This window comes from Carya illinoinensis, chromosome 8 (assembly GCF_018687715.1).
Source record: "Carya illinoinensis cultivar Pawnee chromosome 8, C.illinoinensisPawnee_v1, whole genome shotgun sequence".
NCBI classification, from domain to species: Eukaryota; Viridiplantae; Streptophyta; class Magnoliopsida; order Fagales; family Juglandaceae; genus Carya; species Carya illinoinensis.
The window spans coordinates 3931668-3946752 of NC_056759.1; the positions used below are offsets into that span (position 1 = coordinate 3931668).

Genomic DNA, 15085 nt, shown 5'->3' on the forward strand with positions numbered 1-15085 from the left:
CAGGAACTAAGGGAATGGTTTGGAAAAGGGAAAAAGAAGATGGAAACATGAAGGGGCACAATCGGGAGCCAGATGGAGAAGATTCGGAAAAGAAAAAAATGAAGGAAAGAAAGGATTCAGAGAGGAGAAAATGAAGGGGATGATGCAGAAGAATGAAATAAGGGAATGATTTGGGAAAGGGCAAACGAAGGGGACGGGAAACCCAAAAACAAATGAAATGAACTGTTTCAATTTTACACGTGGACACCGACTGCACGACGCTTTCCCCATCCGACTGCAACAAGTATTTTTCCTAATTGAAAGACCGACGCGCCGTTTTGCGTCGCTGAGGATGGATTGAGTTTAGCACTCCGGTTAATCGACGAGTGTATAGAACCCGACCGATCAAATACTTTGCAATATATATACATACATATATACTAAGTCAAAGTAACGTACAAAATACGTTTATTTAGGTAAATTAAATATGATTTTTACAATATTATTTTATAATTTTTAAATTATAAAATTTAAATAATATATTTTCTTGATATTAATAATTATTTTTACATTTGAATTATACTCTAGTTTAAATTATTTTATTGTTAGAAGGTTTTGATTATTTTATTTTATTAATATTTAATTATAATATTTTTATTTTATTTTTCTTGATTTTTATTGTGCATTTTTACCTTATTGGATTTCTAATTGCAGATAAGCTTTGTTCTAGTGGATTTTTCTTTGTTTTTGGGCTAAATTCCTTCAGTTTTCGGGCCCAACCCGTGTGCTTAAGCCCAGCCCCTTTCTCCCCCAAAACAACGCCATTTGCTCTCCAACCCTTAGGGCTTTGTTTTTTCTTTCTTTCCTTGTGCTGGCGCCACTGCTTCCTCTTTCTTCTTCTTCTTCTTCCTCTGTTTTCTTTTATTCTCTCCCTATCCTTACAAATATGTGTCCTTTTGCGACCCCATTTTTCTAATCTGATGTTTTATAATAGAATTGTTTCTCAGGGTTAATTCTTTGAAACAATTCAAAGCCGATGGCCCTCTTTCCAGGATGTTATGGACATCTCCAGATCTCTACAGGGATCTTCTTCTGCTCCACAATCAGATCCCCTTCTTCGTTCTAGAGAAGTTGTACAACACTTCTGTTTATAGCAAGTACCGCGAGCCGTTGCCCTTTCTCGCTATGCGATTCTTCAACAATGTAATGTGTTGGCCTCAGGAAGTTATAGATGGATATTGCAATTATAAAGAGAGCTGCTTGCATTTACTGGACTTGGTTCGGTTAAGTTATCTCCCACGCGAACAAGAGCAGCAACAGGATAAGGGTAGCGGACGAGACCTCCGAATTATTCCTTGCATCTCAAAGCTCCTCCGCTCGGGAATTAAGGTCAATCTAGTCAAAGAGAGCAGCTTCTTATCGGTGAGATTCAAACGCGAAGTGATTGAGATGCCCGGCATAAGTATCGACGATTTCATGGATGGTCAGTTTCTTGATTAACTGCATTGTATTCGAGGAGGAGCGCAACAACACCACCAAGCACTTCATTTCGTTCTTGAACGTTTGGATTCGGGGCTTGTGGTTTTGCAAAGTAGAGATGAATCTTGCGGCTGGAGATTTTCTGAGGATGTGCTTTTTTTATTAGGGGGATGGAATCGCATTTGTTTCGTTGTTGCTGCTTCTTCTTCCTCTTTCAATTTCTATTATATCTTGTTTTAAGTTATAATTAGATAATGAAATTACACAAATAGCCACAAAACGGTGGCTTAACTACTGCTTAACGGGAAGGACAAAACTAACGGTAAAACAACATTTTCTATTAAAACAAGAAATTCTGTTTCATACACACTTTTTATTTATAGAAGATATATATTATAATCCAAAAAGTAAAAAATACTTTGCAAGTTTAAATTTTTTAATTATGTAATTTCCAAGCATATTTCTTTGTATTCAATTCACCTTAAATTTACTTTCAAAAATAAAAATTCACCTTAAATTTGATTAAAATTTGCGTCAATTAATAATTAAGTAATTAACATATTAATTAGTTTTTTTAATAACATATTAATTAGTTAAAACTAACTACTTGATTTTCTGTTTAAAATTTTATTGAACACGTACTATTTAAAAAACAAATAGACAGTATTACTAAAATTCACTAAATTAGTTCCATTTTTTTTCTCTAACCCATGATTATATAAGTTGAATCAGCAAGATGCTAAATTCTTAATCTTGATAATTTAGGTTATTTTGGATGTGTTTTGTACGTATTACGAAGTCTCCTCGAATAATTAGGAAATGAATTACTTGATTTGTGCCCATACAAATTCAAAGGAAAGTTCGGAGGTGGTCAAAGGATCCTCCAATACCTAAATTAGTTTTCTCTATTGAAATTTTGATAGTAGTTTTTTCGCTTGAATTTGTATGTGCCTGGTGATTTACTTTTATACTAGGTATAGGGGAACATCTTTCATTTGTTGTCAGGGAACGGTCTTATCACATTCGTGCTTCGACCACCTAGGGCGTTTAATGTGATGTAGCATATTGGAGAAAGGTAATTAATGCGATGTGGGTATCTGACAAATACGTTGATGCCCTGTCAGCCTGTGTCGACGGTGCCTACTTTTTCCACTCTCCGGGCATGAGTGATGGTTACTTCTCTTGCATATCCTTCAACTGCCACAACCCATAAGTGCTTAGGGCGTGTTGGAGGCAATCACTTTGACGTTGCATACCAAAGAAAGGTAAATAATGTGGCATGAGCCTCTAACAATTTTGCCAGCAACTTCTTAGCCTACGTAGACAGCGCTCACCTTTGTCAACTCTTTGTCAAAACTTCATGATTTTTACTCGATCTTTGTTTTTATCACTTCGAGGGTCCTTAGGCCGAGCTGGCTTGATCCTTGGGCCATGAGATGAGCCTCTTGTTTTCTATGAGGCTCTGTGCCAAATAGATGCTTGGGGAGTTTCTTATTTCCTGTTAGGCTTAGCTCATTGGGTGTTGTAAAGTTTTAATTCTACTTAGAAGTGTATGAACCATACCGAAGTAAGTTTTAACAAGAACAAGGTCAAACCCACAATGACTTATAAAAAAGGAGAAAACTAATTAAATATAAATCAAATAAATTCTAATCTAGTTTAGAAATATGACTTGTAAAATAAAACAATAAATTATGCACTAAACAATCAATTAACCAAAGCAATAAATAATTAATTTAATAAATTAATCACTACAAAAAGAACTAAAATAAATCCTAAAGATGCAAACTAATCTAAACAATGAATTAACTATCAATAGAGAATGAACTAGAGTTTTGGAATCCACCTCATTAATTCATAATAATATATTTATGAAAATTGATTTTTCGTAAACATTTACATGGTAATATAGAAATCAATTTTATTATCATGGAAAATAGTATCGTTTGAAACCATTTTTTATGAAAATATTTAAAGTATGTTCTTCTTCATGCAAAAGTATAAAATCAAATCAATACTTATATCTGTTAAAACAAAGAGTATTGTTATATTTACAAAAGAATAACATAAAAATAATCATACAAACTGATGTAGTTTCATCTGATCTGTTAGATTTGTTTTATAATAAAAATAAATTTACAATATGATGAACCACATTAAATCATGTCTGTTTGTGAAATTACTTTTATGTAATCAATTGTTAGTTAGAATATTTTTCTAAAAGAAATCACAAAAGATATAATATTTTATTTTAATAAAATTATAAATCAGGATCTTATTTGATTAAGATTATTCTAAATCATGAAAAAAATATGATTGAACTCATATCATTGATATAAAGAACTTTATATCTTTCAATTGATATGAAGTAAGGATAATATATCGTTAAATACATAAATAATTGAAAAAAAAAATTAATCTCATAAATAATATTACTAATCATCAATGAGGTTTTATTCTCAACCTGGACTGAATATTTAGCTAAATAGACATGTTCATTAAAATTTGAACTAAATAAACATTAAGGTAATATTTTAAAAAAAAAAAACTAAAGAAGAATAAAAATTAAACTCCTATGTAAACGTAACTGTATTTTTCTTCAATCCGTACGAGATGCTGCGGCAGTAGTCTTCTTTCCTTTTCTGATATCACACCGTTCGGCGTGTCCTCTCTCGTGTATACATCTATTTATAGACTTTTTTATTTTTTTTATTTATTTATAGACTTTGAAGCTAGGTTTGTTTTCTTATCCTTTTACGTTTCATGCTTGCCTCTTTTTTTAATCTTTGACTAGTTCACGTTTGAACGTTTCTTTTTGTTTTGCGTCTTTACTTCTCGGTTCTTTTCTTTGTTTCCGCATTCCCTTCTTCGGTTGCACACTTGTTCCCTATTGGGCTTCTTTTACAATGGGGCCCATTATATAAGTCCAATTGCATGAATTCTTTTACACGTATAGTCTTTAATATGCAATACCTCAACATCATATTAATTTTGAAATATAATTCTTCACTACTTTAAATTCAGATCGAGAAGAAATTTAAAGTTAAGTAAAAAAATTAAAATAATAAAAATATAATTATTAACACAGAATAATTATGATAATATTTTATTTAAAATAATAAAATTATGCACAATTTATTACTTCTATAAGTGAATCAATAAAATTAAATGAACTTGACCGTGCCGTTGATCAAGATTTAGAATGGATTTAGTCTAATTCATTTTTTTCTTTTTTCATTTTTTTTTTGGCTGACAAGACTTAGTCCAAGTCACCGAATTGACGGACCATTCAACCTGGATGACATCTTGACAAGAAAGTGGTAATGGACAGATACTTGTTGAAACCAAACACAGCCTCATAAATCTGACTTTTCCTTTCTATTTTCATATTTTGTACCAGAAAACGTAACTGGAACATGATCTAATTAATAGAATACACATATACATAAGAGTCTTTTACGTTCAAAAAGTAGAAATCTAATTAAAATATACGACCGTTACAAACCATGGGATCCTTAATGGTACACCCTTTTAAATACGTGCACCTTCTCCAACCGACGTTTATTTTGCATTCTAGCGGCGAAAGTCGAATCGCCAGTCAACGCTCAGCTAGGCTATGGCTCGCATGATTTCTTGCATAAGAGGACTTCTAGCGACAGCATTGTCATCTGTCCATAACTACGGCGCGCAGCAAACCATTTATTTTTGCAATCAGTAGCAAACCTTAGCTCGGTCGACAATGGTGGACCAGAAACACCCTCTCTCTTTCGTCGCCTTTCTCTTGCTCGTGAACCTCCATGGCGAGCACTCGATGGCAAAGGAGGTCATACCAGTGGGCGTTGTTCTTGATTTGAACTCCCCGGTGGGAGGAGTTGCAGAGCGTTGCATGTCCATGGCACTCTCTGATTTTTACGCTGTCAATGCTGATTATAATACCAGGCTCGCTCTTTTAACTATGGATTCTGGAAATGATGTCATCGCCGCAGCATCTGCAGGTACGTTAAATTAAAGTTTCACAATTTGAGTTTTGTTCACGGTTGATCTGTAGCGCACGTTACGGTTTTTATTTTTTATTTTTTATAAATCCCGTTTTCTCCTCCCCCACCCATTTCCTCTCTCAAAGGCCTCATCTACTCCCCTCTCTCTCTCATCAGCTCTATCTCTCGTCTCGTCTGCGACTCTCTCTCATCAATTTCTCTCTCATGATGTCTCATCAGCTCCCTCTCTCCCTCCTCGGATCTCTCTCTCACTCATCAGCTCTCTCTCTCTCCCTCCTTGGGTCTCTCTCTCTCATCAAGCTCTCTCACTCATCATCTCTCTCCTTCTTCGGGTCCCTCTCTCTCATCAAGCTCTCACTCATCAGCTCTCTATCTCCCAAGTCTCTCTGCCTCATCAAGCTCTCTCTCTGTCTCATCAGTTGGGTAGAGGAGCTCGAGGTCTTTCAAAATCAAATGGGTGAAATAATCGGTCTGAGAGAGGGACTTGCGAGTGGGGAGAAATTGATAATTTTGCCCACGCAACGTATGGTGTGTGTTTGGTGATCCGAACAGCCGCTGATGAGAAGATTTTTCCCCACAATTAACATCGTGGAACAAATCACGATAAAGTGTGAATGTCTCTTTCTAGATGACGAAAATAACTTTTCCCAGAAGCAAGGAAAATGAACTCTTTATGTAGTTACGCCCAAAGCGTTCAACTTCAATCGATAAAAAGCTCTCTAAAATAGGATGTTGTCTAGGCAGGCATGCACTTTTTCCACGATATTCACGGCTTGCATCATTCTATATGCTTTTCACTCTTCGCCCCCCCCCCCCCCCCCCCCCCCCCCCCCCCCCTCTCTTCTTTTCTCTTCTCTCTCTCTCTCTCTCTCTCTCTCTCTCTGATTTCTTTATTCCACCAAACTTCATGGACTCCCCCATTAGAATTTACTCCTCATCGAACTAACACATAATTTTCAGAATACCATCTGGTTTAGTTCAATTTCAGAATTGGTCTTAGCTCTGTGCTATCTGTACTAACAATTCTTATTGATCAACACGACACTGAAATCTTCAGTGAAATTTTCTATCTTCTAATTAATCATTCATTTTTTACTGAAATCCAGCACTGGATTTAATGAAGAATGAAGAAGTGCACGCCATCATAGGACCTCAAAGCTCAGCACAAGCTAAATTCGTTATTGAACTTGGACGAAAAGCTCAGGTTCCCATCATTTCCTTCTCAGGCACAAGCCCCTCTCTTTCCCCTGCTCAAAACCCCTATTTCATACGCACGGCGCTAGATGATTCCGCTGAGGTGAAAGCCATATCAGCCATTGTTGAGGCCTACGGTTGGCGGGAAATTGTCCTTATTTATGAAGACACAGATTATGGAAATGGTTTAATTCCATACTTGATGGATGCTTTTGAAGAGATTGAAACTCGAGTGCCTCACAGAAGTGTAATCCCTCCAGCTTCCAATAATAATGAAATCGCTAAGGAGATTAAAAAGTTGAACGAAACTAATGCTAGGGTATTCCTTGTGCACACGACTGCTTCACTCGGCTCGAAGCTCTTTGTACTTGCAAATAATGCAGGAATGATGAGGGAAGGGTATGCATGGATTATCACAGAAGGGCTATCAGCTTTGGTTAATCCTTTGGGCCCAAAGGTGAAGGAGTCAATGCAAGGGGTGCTGGGATTGCGACCATACATACCCAGATCAAAACAATTGGAAGACTTCAAAAGAAGATGGAAAAGAAATTTAACCTCAAGCAAACCAAACATTAAGATTACTGGATTAAACCTCTTTGGATTATGGGCATATGATACAGCTTGGGCTTTGGCTATGGCAGTAGAGAAGGCTGGCATAATGCATTCTGGATTCTTAAAGAAAAATGCTAGCAAAAGTAACGTGGATCTTGCAACTCTAGGCATTTCTGAAACGGGTCAAACACTTCTTGATACGATTCTAACTACTGAGTTTCAAGGCCTGAGCGGGAAATTTCATTTGAGTAAAGGACAGTTGGAACCTTCAGCCTTTGAAATACTCAATGTGATTGGAAAAACAAAGAGAATTATTGGATATTGGACCAGACAGACAGGACTTTCACAAGAATTCAATGACATTGGTGAAGTAGCATACTCAATTTCAAAGGACAGGCTCAAGCAACCAATCTGGCCAGGAGACACAACAAACCAGCCTGCAAAATTGAGGATTGGTGTTCCGGTGACAGAAGGTTTTGATGCATTTCTAAAAGTGGAATGGGATCCTCGTACTGATAAGCCTATCATATCAGGGTTCTCCCATGATGTGTTCCTTGCTGTACTCCAGGCATTACCATTCCCCCTTTCTTATGAGTTTATTCCCTTCATGAATAAAGATAGGCAGAGTGCTGGAACATACGATGACCTTACTTACCAAATCAAACTTAAGGTGATTTTGGCCCTAAGCATTGGTGTTAACTTGTAAAACATTTTTTTTTAATACATTGAAAGCAATATGCTCCATTTACTCGCATGAATGGTGGGATATCATTGTCATGTGAGAGGGAGAATATTTCTCCCAACTTAAAGATTAAGAACTCGGTAAAGTACTTCAACAAAGTTTTTGCTGTTTTACTTTCAATCTCTTGGATTAATAACCATGCATATTTTTCTCTAAATGCAGAAGTATGATGCTGTGGTGGCAGATACAACAATTGTTGCTAATCGCTCCTTATATGTTGATTTCACTTTGCCTTATTCAGAATCGGGCGTGTCAATGCTGGTTCTAGTGAAAGATGATGAGAAGAACAACTTTTGGATTTTCTTAAAGCCACTAAGCTTGGAACTGTGGTTCACAACATGTGCAGCATTTGTCTTTACAGGTTTGGTGATTTGGGTTCTTGAACACCGAATAAACAGTGAGTTCAGAGGCACGCCAGATCAACAACTTGGCATGATTTTCTGGTTCTCCTTCTCAACACTGGTCTTTGCTCACAGTAAATATCCTTCAACCCCATAAAAAGATTTCCTTTCCCATCCCCCCCGGTCCCCCAAAGTTTAACATAATTGATTGTGTATATTGACATCATTATAATGGATCCAGGGGAGAGAATGGTAAGCAACTGGTCAAGATTCGTGATGATCATTTGGTTTTTCGCGGTACTCGTCCTCACACAAAGTTATACTGCAAGTTTGGCCTCGATATTGACAGTACAGAGATTGCAGCCTATGTTTGTTGATGTAAAAGAAATAAAAAGGAACGGTTATTTTGTTGGATATCAAAATCATTCCTTTGTGAAAGGGCTTCTAATAAAACAGTTGAATTTCAATGAGTCCAAGTTGAAGCCTTACAGCACCCCTGAGGAGTATCACGAGGCACTGTTAAAAGGAATCAACAATGGTGGGGTTGCAGCTATTTTTGATGAAATTCCCTACATCAAGCTCTTCCTTGCAAAGTACTGCTCCAAGTACACTATGGTTGGACCGACCTACAAAACTGATGGATTTGGCTTTGTGAATCTCTTTCTCTCTCTCCACCTCTCCCCCTTTTTGTTTTTGAACTTACAACATAGATTTGAAAACTCTTACTTATTTTGTATAAATTCCACCTCAAACTTCAAAAACCCACAATTTGGTATCTCAAACTACTGATTTTCTTCAATTTATCTTCACTTTTTTTTTTCTCATTCTAAAATGCTATAGGATTGCTTATGTGTTTCTTCAGGCCTTCCCACAAGGATCTTCTTTAGTCCCACACATTTCAAGGGCAATCCTTAATGTGACTCAAGACACAGACAAATTCGGAGCAATTGAGCAAAAGTACTTCTCACGTAGCGGAAGTACTAGTATTTGTGAAGATTCAAGTTCCTCAATCTCGTCAAATAGCCCTAGTCTCGGCCTATACAGCTTTGGAGGCCTGTTCATCATCACCGGAGTTGTGTCCTTGTTCTCCCTGTTCGTTTATGTGTTGAATTTCCTTCGCACACATTGGCCTGCTTTAAGCACCATCAATCGGCCTGAGAGCTCCTTTTTGTCCATGTTGATTGAAATGGCCAATCGTTTTGACCAGAGAGAAGATCCCTCCTCACATCCCAGTATTCATGAAAGATACACATGTAGGACAAATGTTGTATCAAGTCCTGGCGATATTGAATTTCCTTATAATATGGAGAACCACTCCAGGAATTTCGACTCTAGAGGCGATAGGGATGAAAGTCTTTCTTCAACGGGTTCTCCTTCTCGGCGCAGTGATACTGCATCTTTGCAGGACGTACCAAATTAAACACCAACTGTTTGTGTTGTTTTAGATTTATTAGGTGATCTCATATATTCTGTAAAACAATAAAAATAATGATAAAATATTAAATAGTAATAAAAAGTAATGAAAAGTATATTTTATTTTCCGTTCATAGCACCGACAGACGTTGATCTACTGCCTATCGGCCTCCTATAACCATGATGTGTCCCTCCACTAGATTCTCTAACCTCTGATCTATCAAATGGTAGAATAAAATTGACCAAAAGAGCGACACGTATGTCTCACGCGTGGCTCACACTATGCGTGAGTTTCACGCGCTACCGCGTCATGTGAAGTTTTGTTAGGGACCTCGGTCTAGTCCCTAAACACTATGGTTCTCTAGATCCGCTTCACCCAACTATGACCAATGAGCCTATCCTTCTTGCTTGCCCTTTTACTTGAGTCTTAGACTTGAGTGATGAGATTTGGTGAATATGGATGATTGGTGAATTGGTTTGTGAATTGGATCTTGGTGGGATGGTATGGTGTATGAGATGATGATGGTATGGTGTATGAGATGATGATGGTATGGTATGGTATGATGATGGCCAAATGGTGTGATTAGGCTATGGTAGGTGCCCCTTGGGTGGTATTATAGTAAATGTGACGCCCCCAAATTCCGTTTGGGATCAGACGGACATTTGAAGTATCGAGACATGCAACACAAGGTTACCTGCCCCCATTCATGACATATAAGATACAATATTCGTAACCTGCATCTAACATTATGCAATATTAGCAACGAATACTTTTTTTCTTTAGCAATACTATCTACCAAATTGAAAATATCCAAAATGCTTAAAACATACTTCATACATAAAGACCCATTGAACAACTAAGATTACAACACTAGTCCAAAATGGTTATGATCCAAAAAGTACTAGAGATGCAACTCCATCGTACAAGTAGTAATTTACGTTAACTACTATATTAACATTGACGTCGCATTGTCGCTCAGTCAACTGTGTCTAGTTGGTCAGCTCCTGATTCTCCTTCAGGTCCTATAACAAGATCTACCATTCGGGGGGAATGGTAGTTGGGACTATCAAAGTGAGATTTGATTACAAATCTCAGTAAGTTAACAAAAAAACTTCCATACAGGCTAATGATGCATGGATGACAGTAAAAACATGAATGCATAATCAAATTCATAAGTAATTAAAGTATAACTTGACGTACAACATAGCATAACTGACATAACTTAAATTGAAACGTGAACTGAACTTGACTTGACATGAATTTGTTCTAAAACTTGACTTAACATGAACTTGCTCTGAAACTTGACTTAACATGAATGTGATCTGAAACTTATTCTTTAACTGCTTAAATACATACTCCACAGTTGTTGTGGCTCCATGTATTCTACGTGTCACAATTGCTGTGTCTCACGTAGTGTATGCGTCACAATTGCTGTGACCTCATACATAAGTAATCAAAGCATAACTTGACGTACGACATAGCAAAATTGACATAAATTAAATTGCAACATGAACTGAACTTGACTTGACATGAACATAATATGTACATGAACATAACATGACATAACATAAACTTGATCTGACACTTGACTTAACATGAACCTGATCTGAAACTTGACTTTAACTGCTTAAATACATACTCCACAGTTGTTGTGGCCCCATGTATTTTATGTGTCACAATGCAGTTAAATACATACTCCACAGTTATTGTAGCCCCATGTATTCTACGTGTCACAATTGCTGTGTCTCACGTAGTGTATGCGTCACAATTACTGTGACCACATACTTCGTGTGCCACAGTTGTTGTGGACCCTATGAAACTGAATGTAACTCAAGATGAAACGTGACTGGAATACGAAATGATAGAAGTCCAGACGTAACATAACGTAACTTGAACATAACTTGAAAGATATGACCAACTTGAGATAAGGTTATATCGTGACATGACTTAAACACGTAACACACAATATTTCATATATGATATCACATGTAACGGAAACATACTTAACATGACATACTTCCAACAGTGAACATGACATGACATATATGATAACATACATACATACATGCATTGTAGTTCCTTTACTTAGCACACATACAAAGTAAACTGCTAGTAAGTTAAAAGCTAACTTACCTCTATCTCTGCGTTTCTTATAAAACTTCAAGCGGGATCATGGGGAACTGTAATTAGTGCTTCTAAAAGTTAGAACTAAATCACTAATAATTTAAAATATGGAAAATACTAGCTTAAAGAGTAAAATTTTCATTTTACCTTCTACATGTAGGAAAATGGCCGTTTTACCCCTAACTTAAGGATTTTGCATGCTAATTCCAAAAGTCACCAAAATTTACATGCCTCATATAAATTTTATCCTAAACTCAAATATCAATTTAGAAAAATTTAAAACTAATCACAACTATTAAAACTCCATAGGGCCGAAATTCCCATATGCTATTTCCATTGATTTTTTGTTTCTAATTTGTTTTGATTAACCTTTTGATCTATGACTTATAAATATGTGATCTTCAAACCAAACCATCAAATGATTTAAAAAGATGTCCTAAAACATATATAAGCTTCTAATTCAAGATCACATGGTTAAACATTAACCAAAACATAAATTGAGCTAAGAACATCCACACTTTGGCCTATCCAAACATCTTTTTGCATAATATTTCATATCTTTGAAACTAACATAAAATATCTTCAAAATAATATTATAATATGTATATAAGAGGCTTAAGATCTTCTAATAAAATTATCAAAGCCATTGGAATAGGTTTAAACTACCAAAGATTTAAATTTTCTCAAAACAGAAACTATTTTTCATCTTCCAGTTTCTAAGTTTCTAGATCTAAGAAAATATTTCATCAAAACCTTTAATCATGTAACAAATCCTAAACCACTAATCATATACACATGTTAACAATACTCCATAAAAAATTTCGGACCAAGATCTATCCATTAGCTTGGTCAAAAACTCTAAAATACAACATATTCTCCAGTTTATCTCCCAGAATGACATTTTTTAAGGTTAAACAATATTTGACTGACCAAATAATCTTCAAATGGAACAAATAAGATATCCACGTAAATTAGACTAAAAAATGAACAACTTGTATGAATGAGACTTTATGATAAAATACTTACAAAAGTTTCGAAATGGGCACGCAAAAGAATACTTAAAAGCTGTCCGAAAGAGTATTTGGTGTTCTTTCAATGAAAGGTGTAAAGGAAAATTTCGTGGGGAGTGGTTGGATGTATTTATGGATAAAATATGAAAGAAGATGAGGCTGGAGTGAGAGTTGAGTGTAGGTCTCTCTTATCCGGAGTGAGAGTTAAGTGTAGGTCTTTTCTACCCGGAGTTAGAGTTGAGTGTAGGTCTCTCTTACCCAGAGTGAGAGTTGAGTGTAGGTCTTTCTTACCCAATAATATCTACAAAAATCAACTCAAGATAATTTTACCCAATAATATACACAAAAATCAGTTTAAGATATTTTTATCCAATAATATCCACAAAAATTAGTTCAAGATATTTTTATCCAATAATATCCACAGTTTTGAACAAACGTTTCGTCCGAAAATATGAAAAAGAGTTATTGCGCCATAAGACCTTAAATAACCCATCGAGTCTAATGGCACAAACCATAATACATTTTGACACTTCTAACTATCTCCAATAATAAAAAACATACTTCTGATACCATAGTGAGTAATAACACTAACTATATAGTTAGACTAAAACCTATACGATTAATGGATTCGTGAAAACTTATGGGATCTTCACGAGATTCCTAAAGCCAATAGAAATTTCATAATTGAATTTCTAGCGGGCTGTTACAGTAAATATGGAAGTGAGGCTAGGGTTTTAAGGTTTCCTAAAATATAGGAAATCCTTATGGAGGCGAGACTTTATGGTAGGAAATATGGAGGCACTAGATCTAGTGTAGATCTAGGGCTTTATGATGAAAGGGGTTTAGATCTACGATTATATAAGGTATATGGATGATAATATGGTGATGGAATGATATGGAAGTGAAAGAAATATGAAGGGAATAATCCAATATGACTAGATCTACTTGGCAAAGCAGATCTAGTGTATTGGGATGATATGGGGCGTGATATATAATGTTAAGTGCAAAAAGAGTAATGCAAATAACAAGTAAATAACAAGATTGAAACTCAATAATGGAAAAGAGAAACAAACTTGCTCATAGATTGATAGATGAAACAACACCCGTCCACAAACGTCAAGGTGTTGAATCTCTATTTGGGATTCACACGGGTTGCACCCAAATAGCCCAAGTGCCAAGCACCGAAGGAGATCTCAAGAACAAATAAGCCAACCACAAAGGAAATTTGTCAAAAGATAATGAAAAATGGGACTAGGGTGGCCTTTATATAGGCTTACAAGGGGAGAGTCCTAATGGTACTTGAACAAGGAAACAAATCCTATAAAGAAATTAATTCCTAGTAACACCAGCCTAAGGAATTAATTCCTAATTGTAATTAAACAAGGAAATAATGAAATATATAAATATTAGATGATTTTATTAAAATAATAAAATGTTGATAAAATTTTGGCCGTGGGGCCCATGTGTCCTGACCGGTGCTGGCCGGTGCTGAAAATGGCCCATGGCATGGGCCATGGGTGCTGGCTGGTTAGCCATGGTCTAGCCGCATGGCTGGTGCCATGGTTGCTGGCCGGCTGGTCTAGTCCTGCTGCATGGCTGGTGCTGATAGCCAGCATACATGGCCTGCATGCTAGTCATGCTGCTGGCTAGCTGGTCTGCTGGGTGTGCTGGCCAGGCTAGTGGCCTGGCTGGTTGGCTGGGCGACCTGCCTGGCCATGCACGCTGGGCTGGCTGGCTGGCGTGCTGGCCTGCCTACTGGGTGTGCTGGCCGGGCCGAGCTGGTAGACCAGCCCACTAACCTCGCCAGCATGCTGGTGCATGCTGTGCGGCACCAAGGGGAGGCCAACAGCCTCACCAGCGTGCTGAAACATGTTGGCCGAGCTGTTGGCTGGCTGGTCCATGGGCTTGCCATGGCATGGGCCATGGCATGCTGATGGCTCACCATGAAGGCCGACTAGGCATGTCAATGAGTGTGTCGAGACTTGTCCCAAGGCAATTTTTCTAAATGGTCTAACAAGTTTGCCACCGCCACGTGTGGCATCATCCAGATCAGCGGCTTCGGATCTCTTAAATCTGACTTTCACCTTTTTTTCAAGAGTGGCACGTGACCTACACACACCTCAACAACCAGTGTAGGTCATTTGTCAGCGAATCGACTCATCTCCGATTGCTACTTTCCTATGTTCTCACTTTTCTTAACCAAGAATTAAGATAAAGTGGTTATGAAAGTCTCATTCAGCTAGTCTAAACCA

General features: G+C 36.9%; 1 protein-coding gene across 1 annotated transcript; it reads left to right on the top strand.

The window, feature by feature from the left end:
* Window positions 1-5012: 5012 nt before the first annotated feature.
* Window positions 5013-9832, top strand: LOC122318213 (glutamate receptor 2.1-like). Its single transcript, XM_043135411.1, has 5 exons — window positions 5013-5453; window positions 6563-7872; window positions 8107-8419; window positions 8527-8936; window positions 9148-9832. The coding sequence occupies exons 1-5, from the start codon at window positions 5198-5200 to the stop codon at window positions 9703-9705; spliced, it is 2847 nt and encodes a 948-aa protein (XP_042991345.1). The 5' UTR covers window positions 5013-5197; the 3' UTR covers window positions 9706-9832.
* Window positions 9833-15085: the final 5253 nt, after the last annotated feature.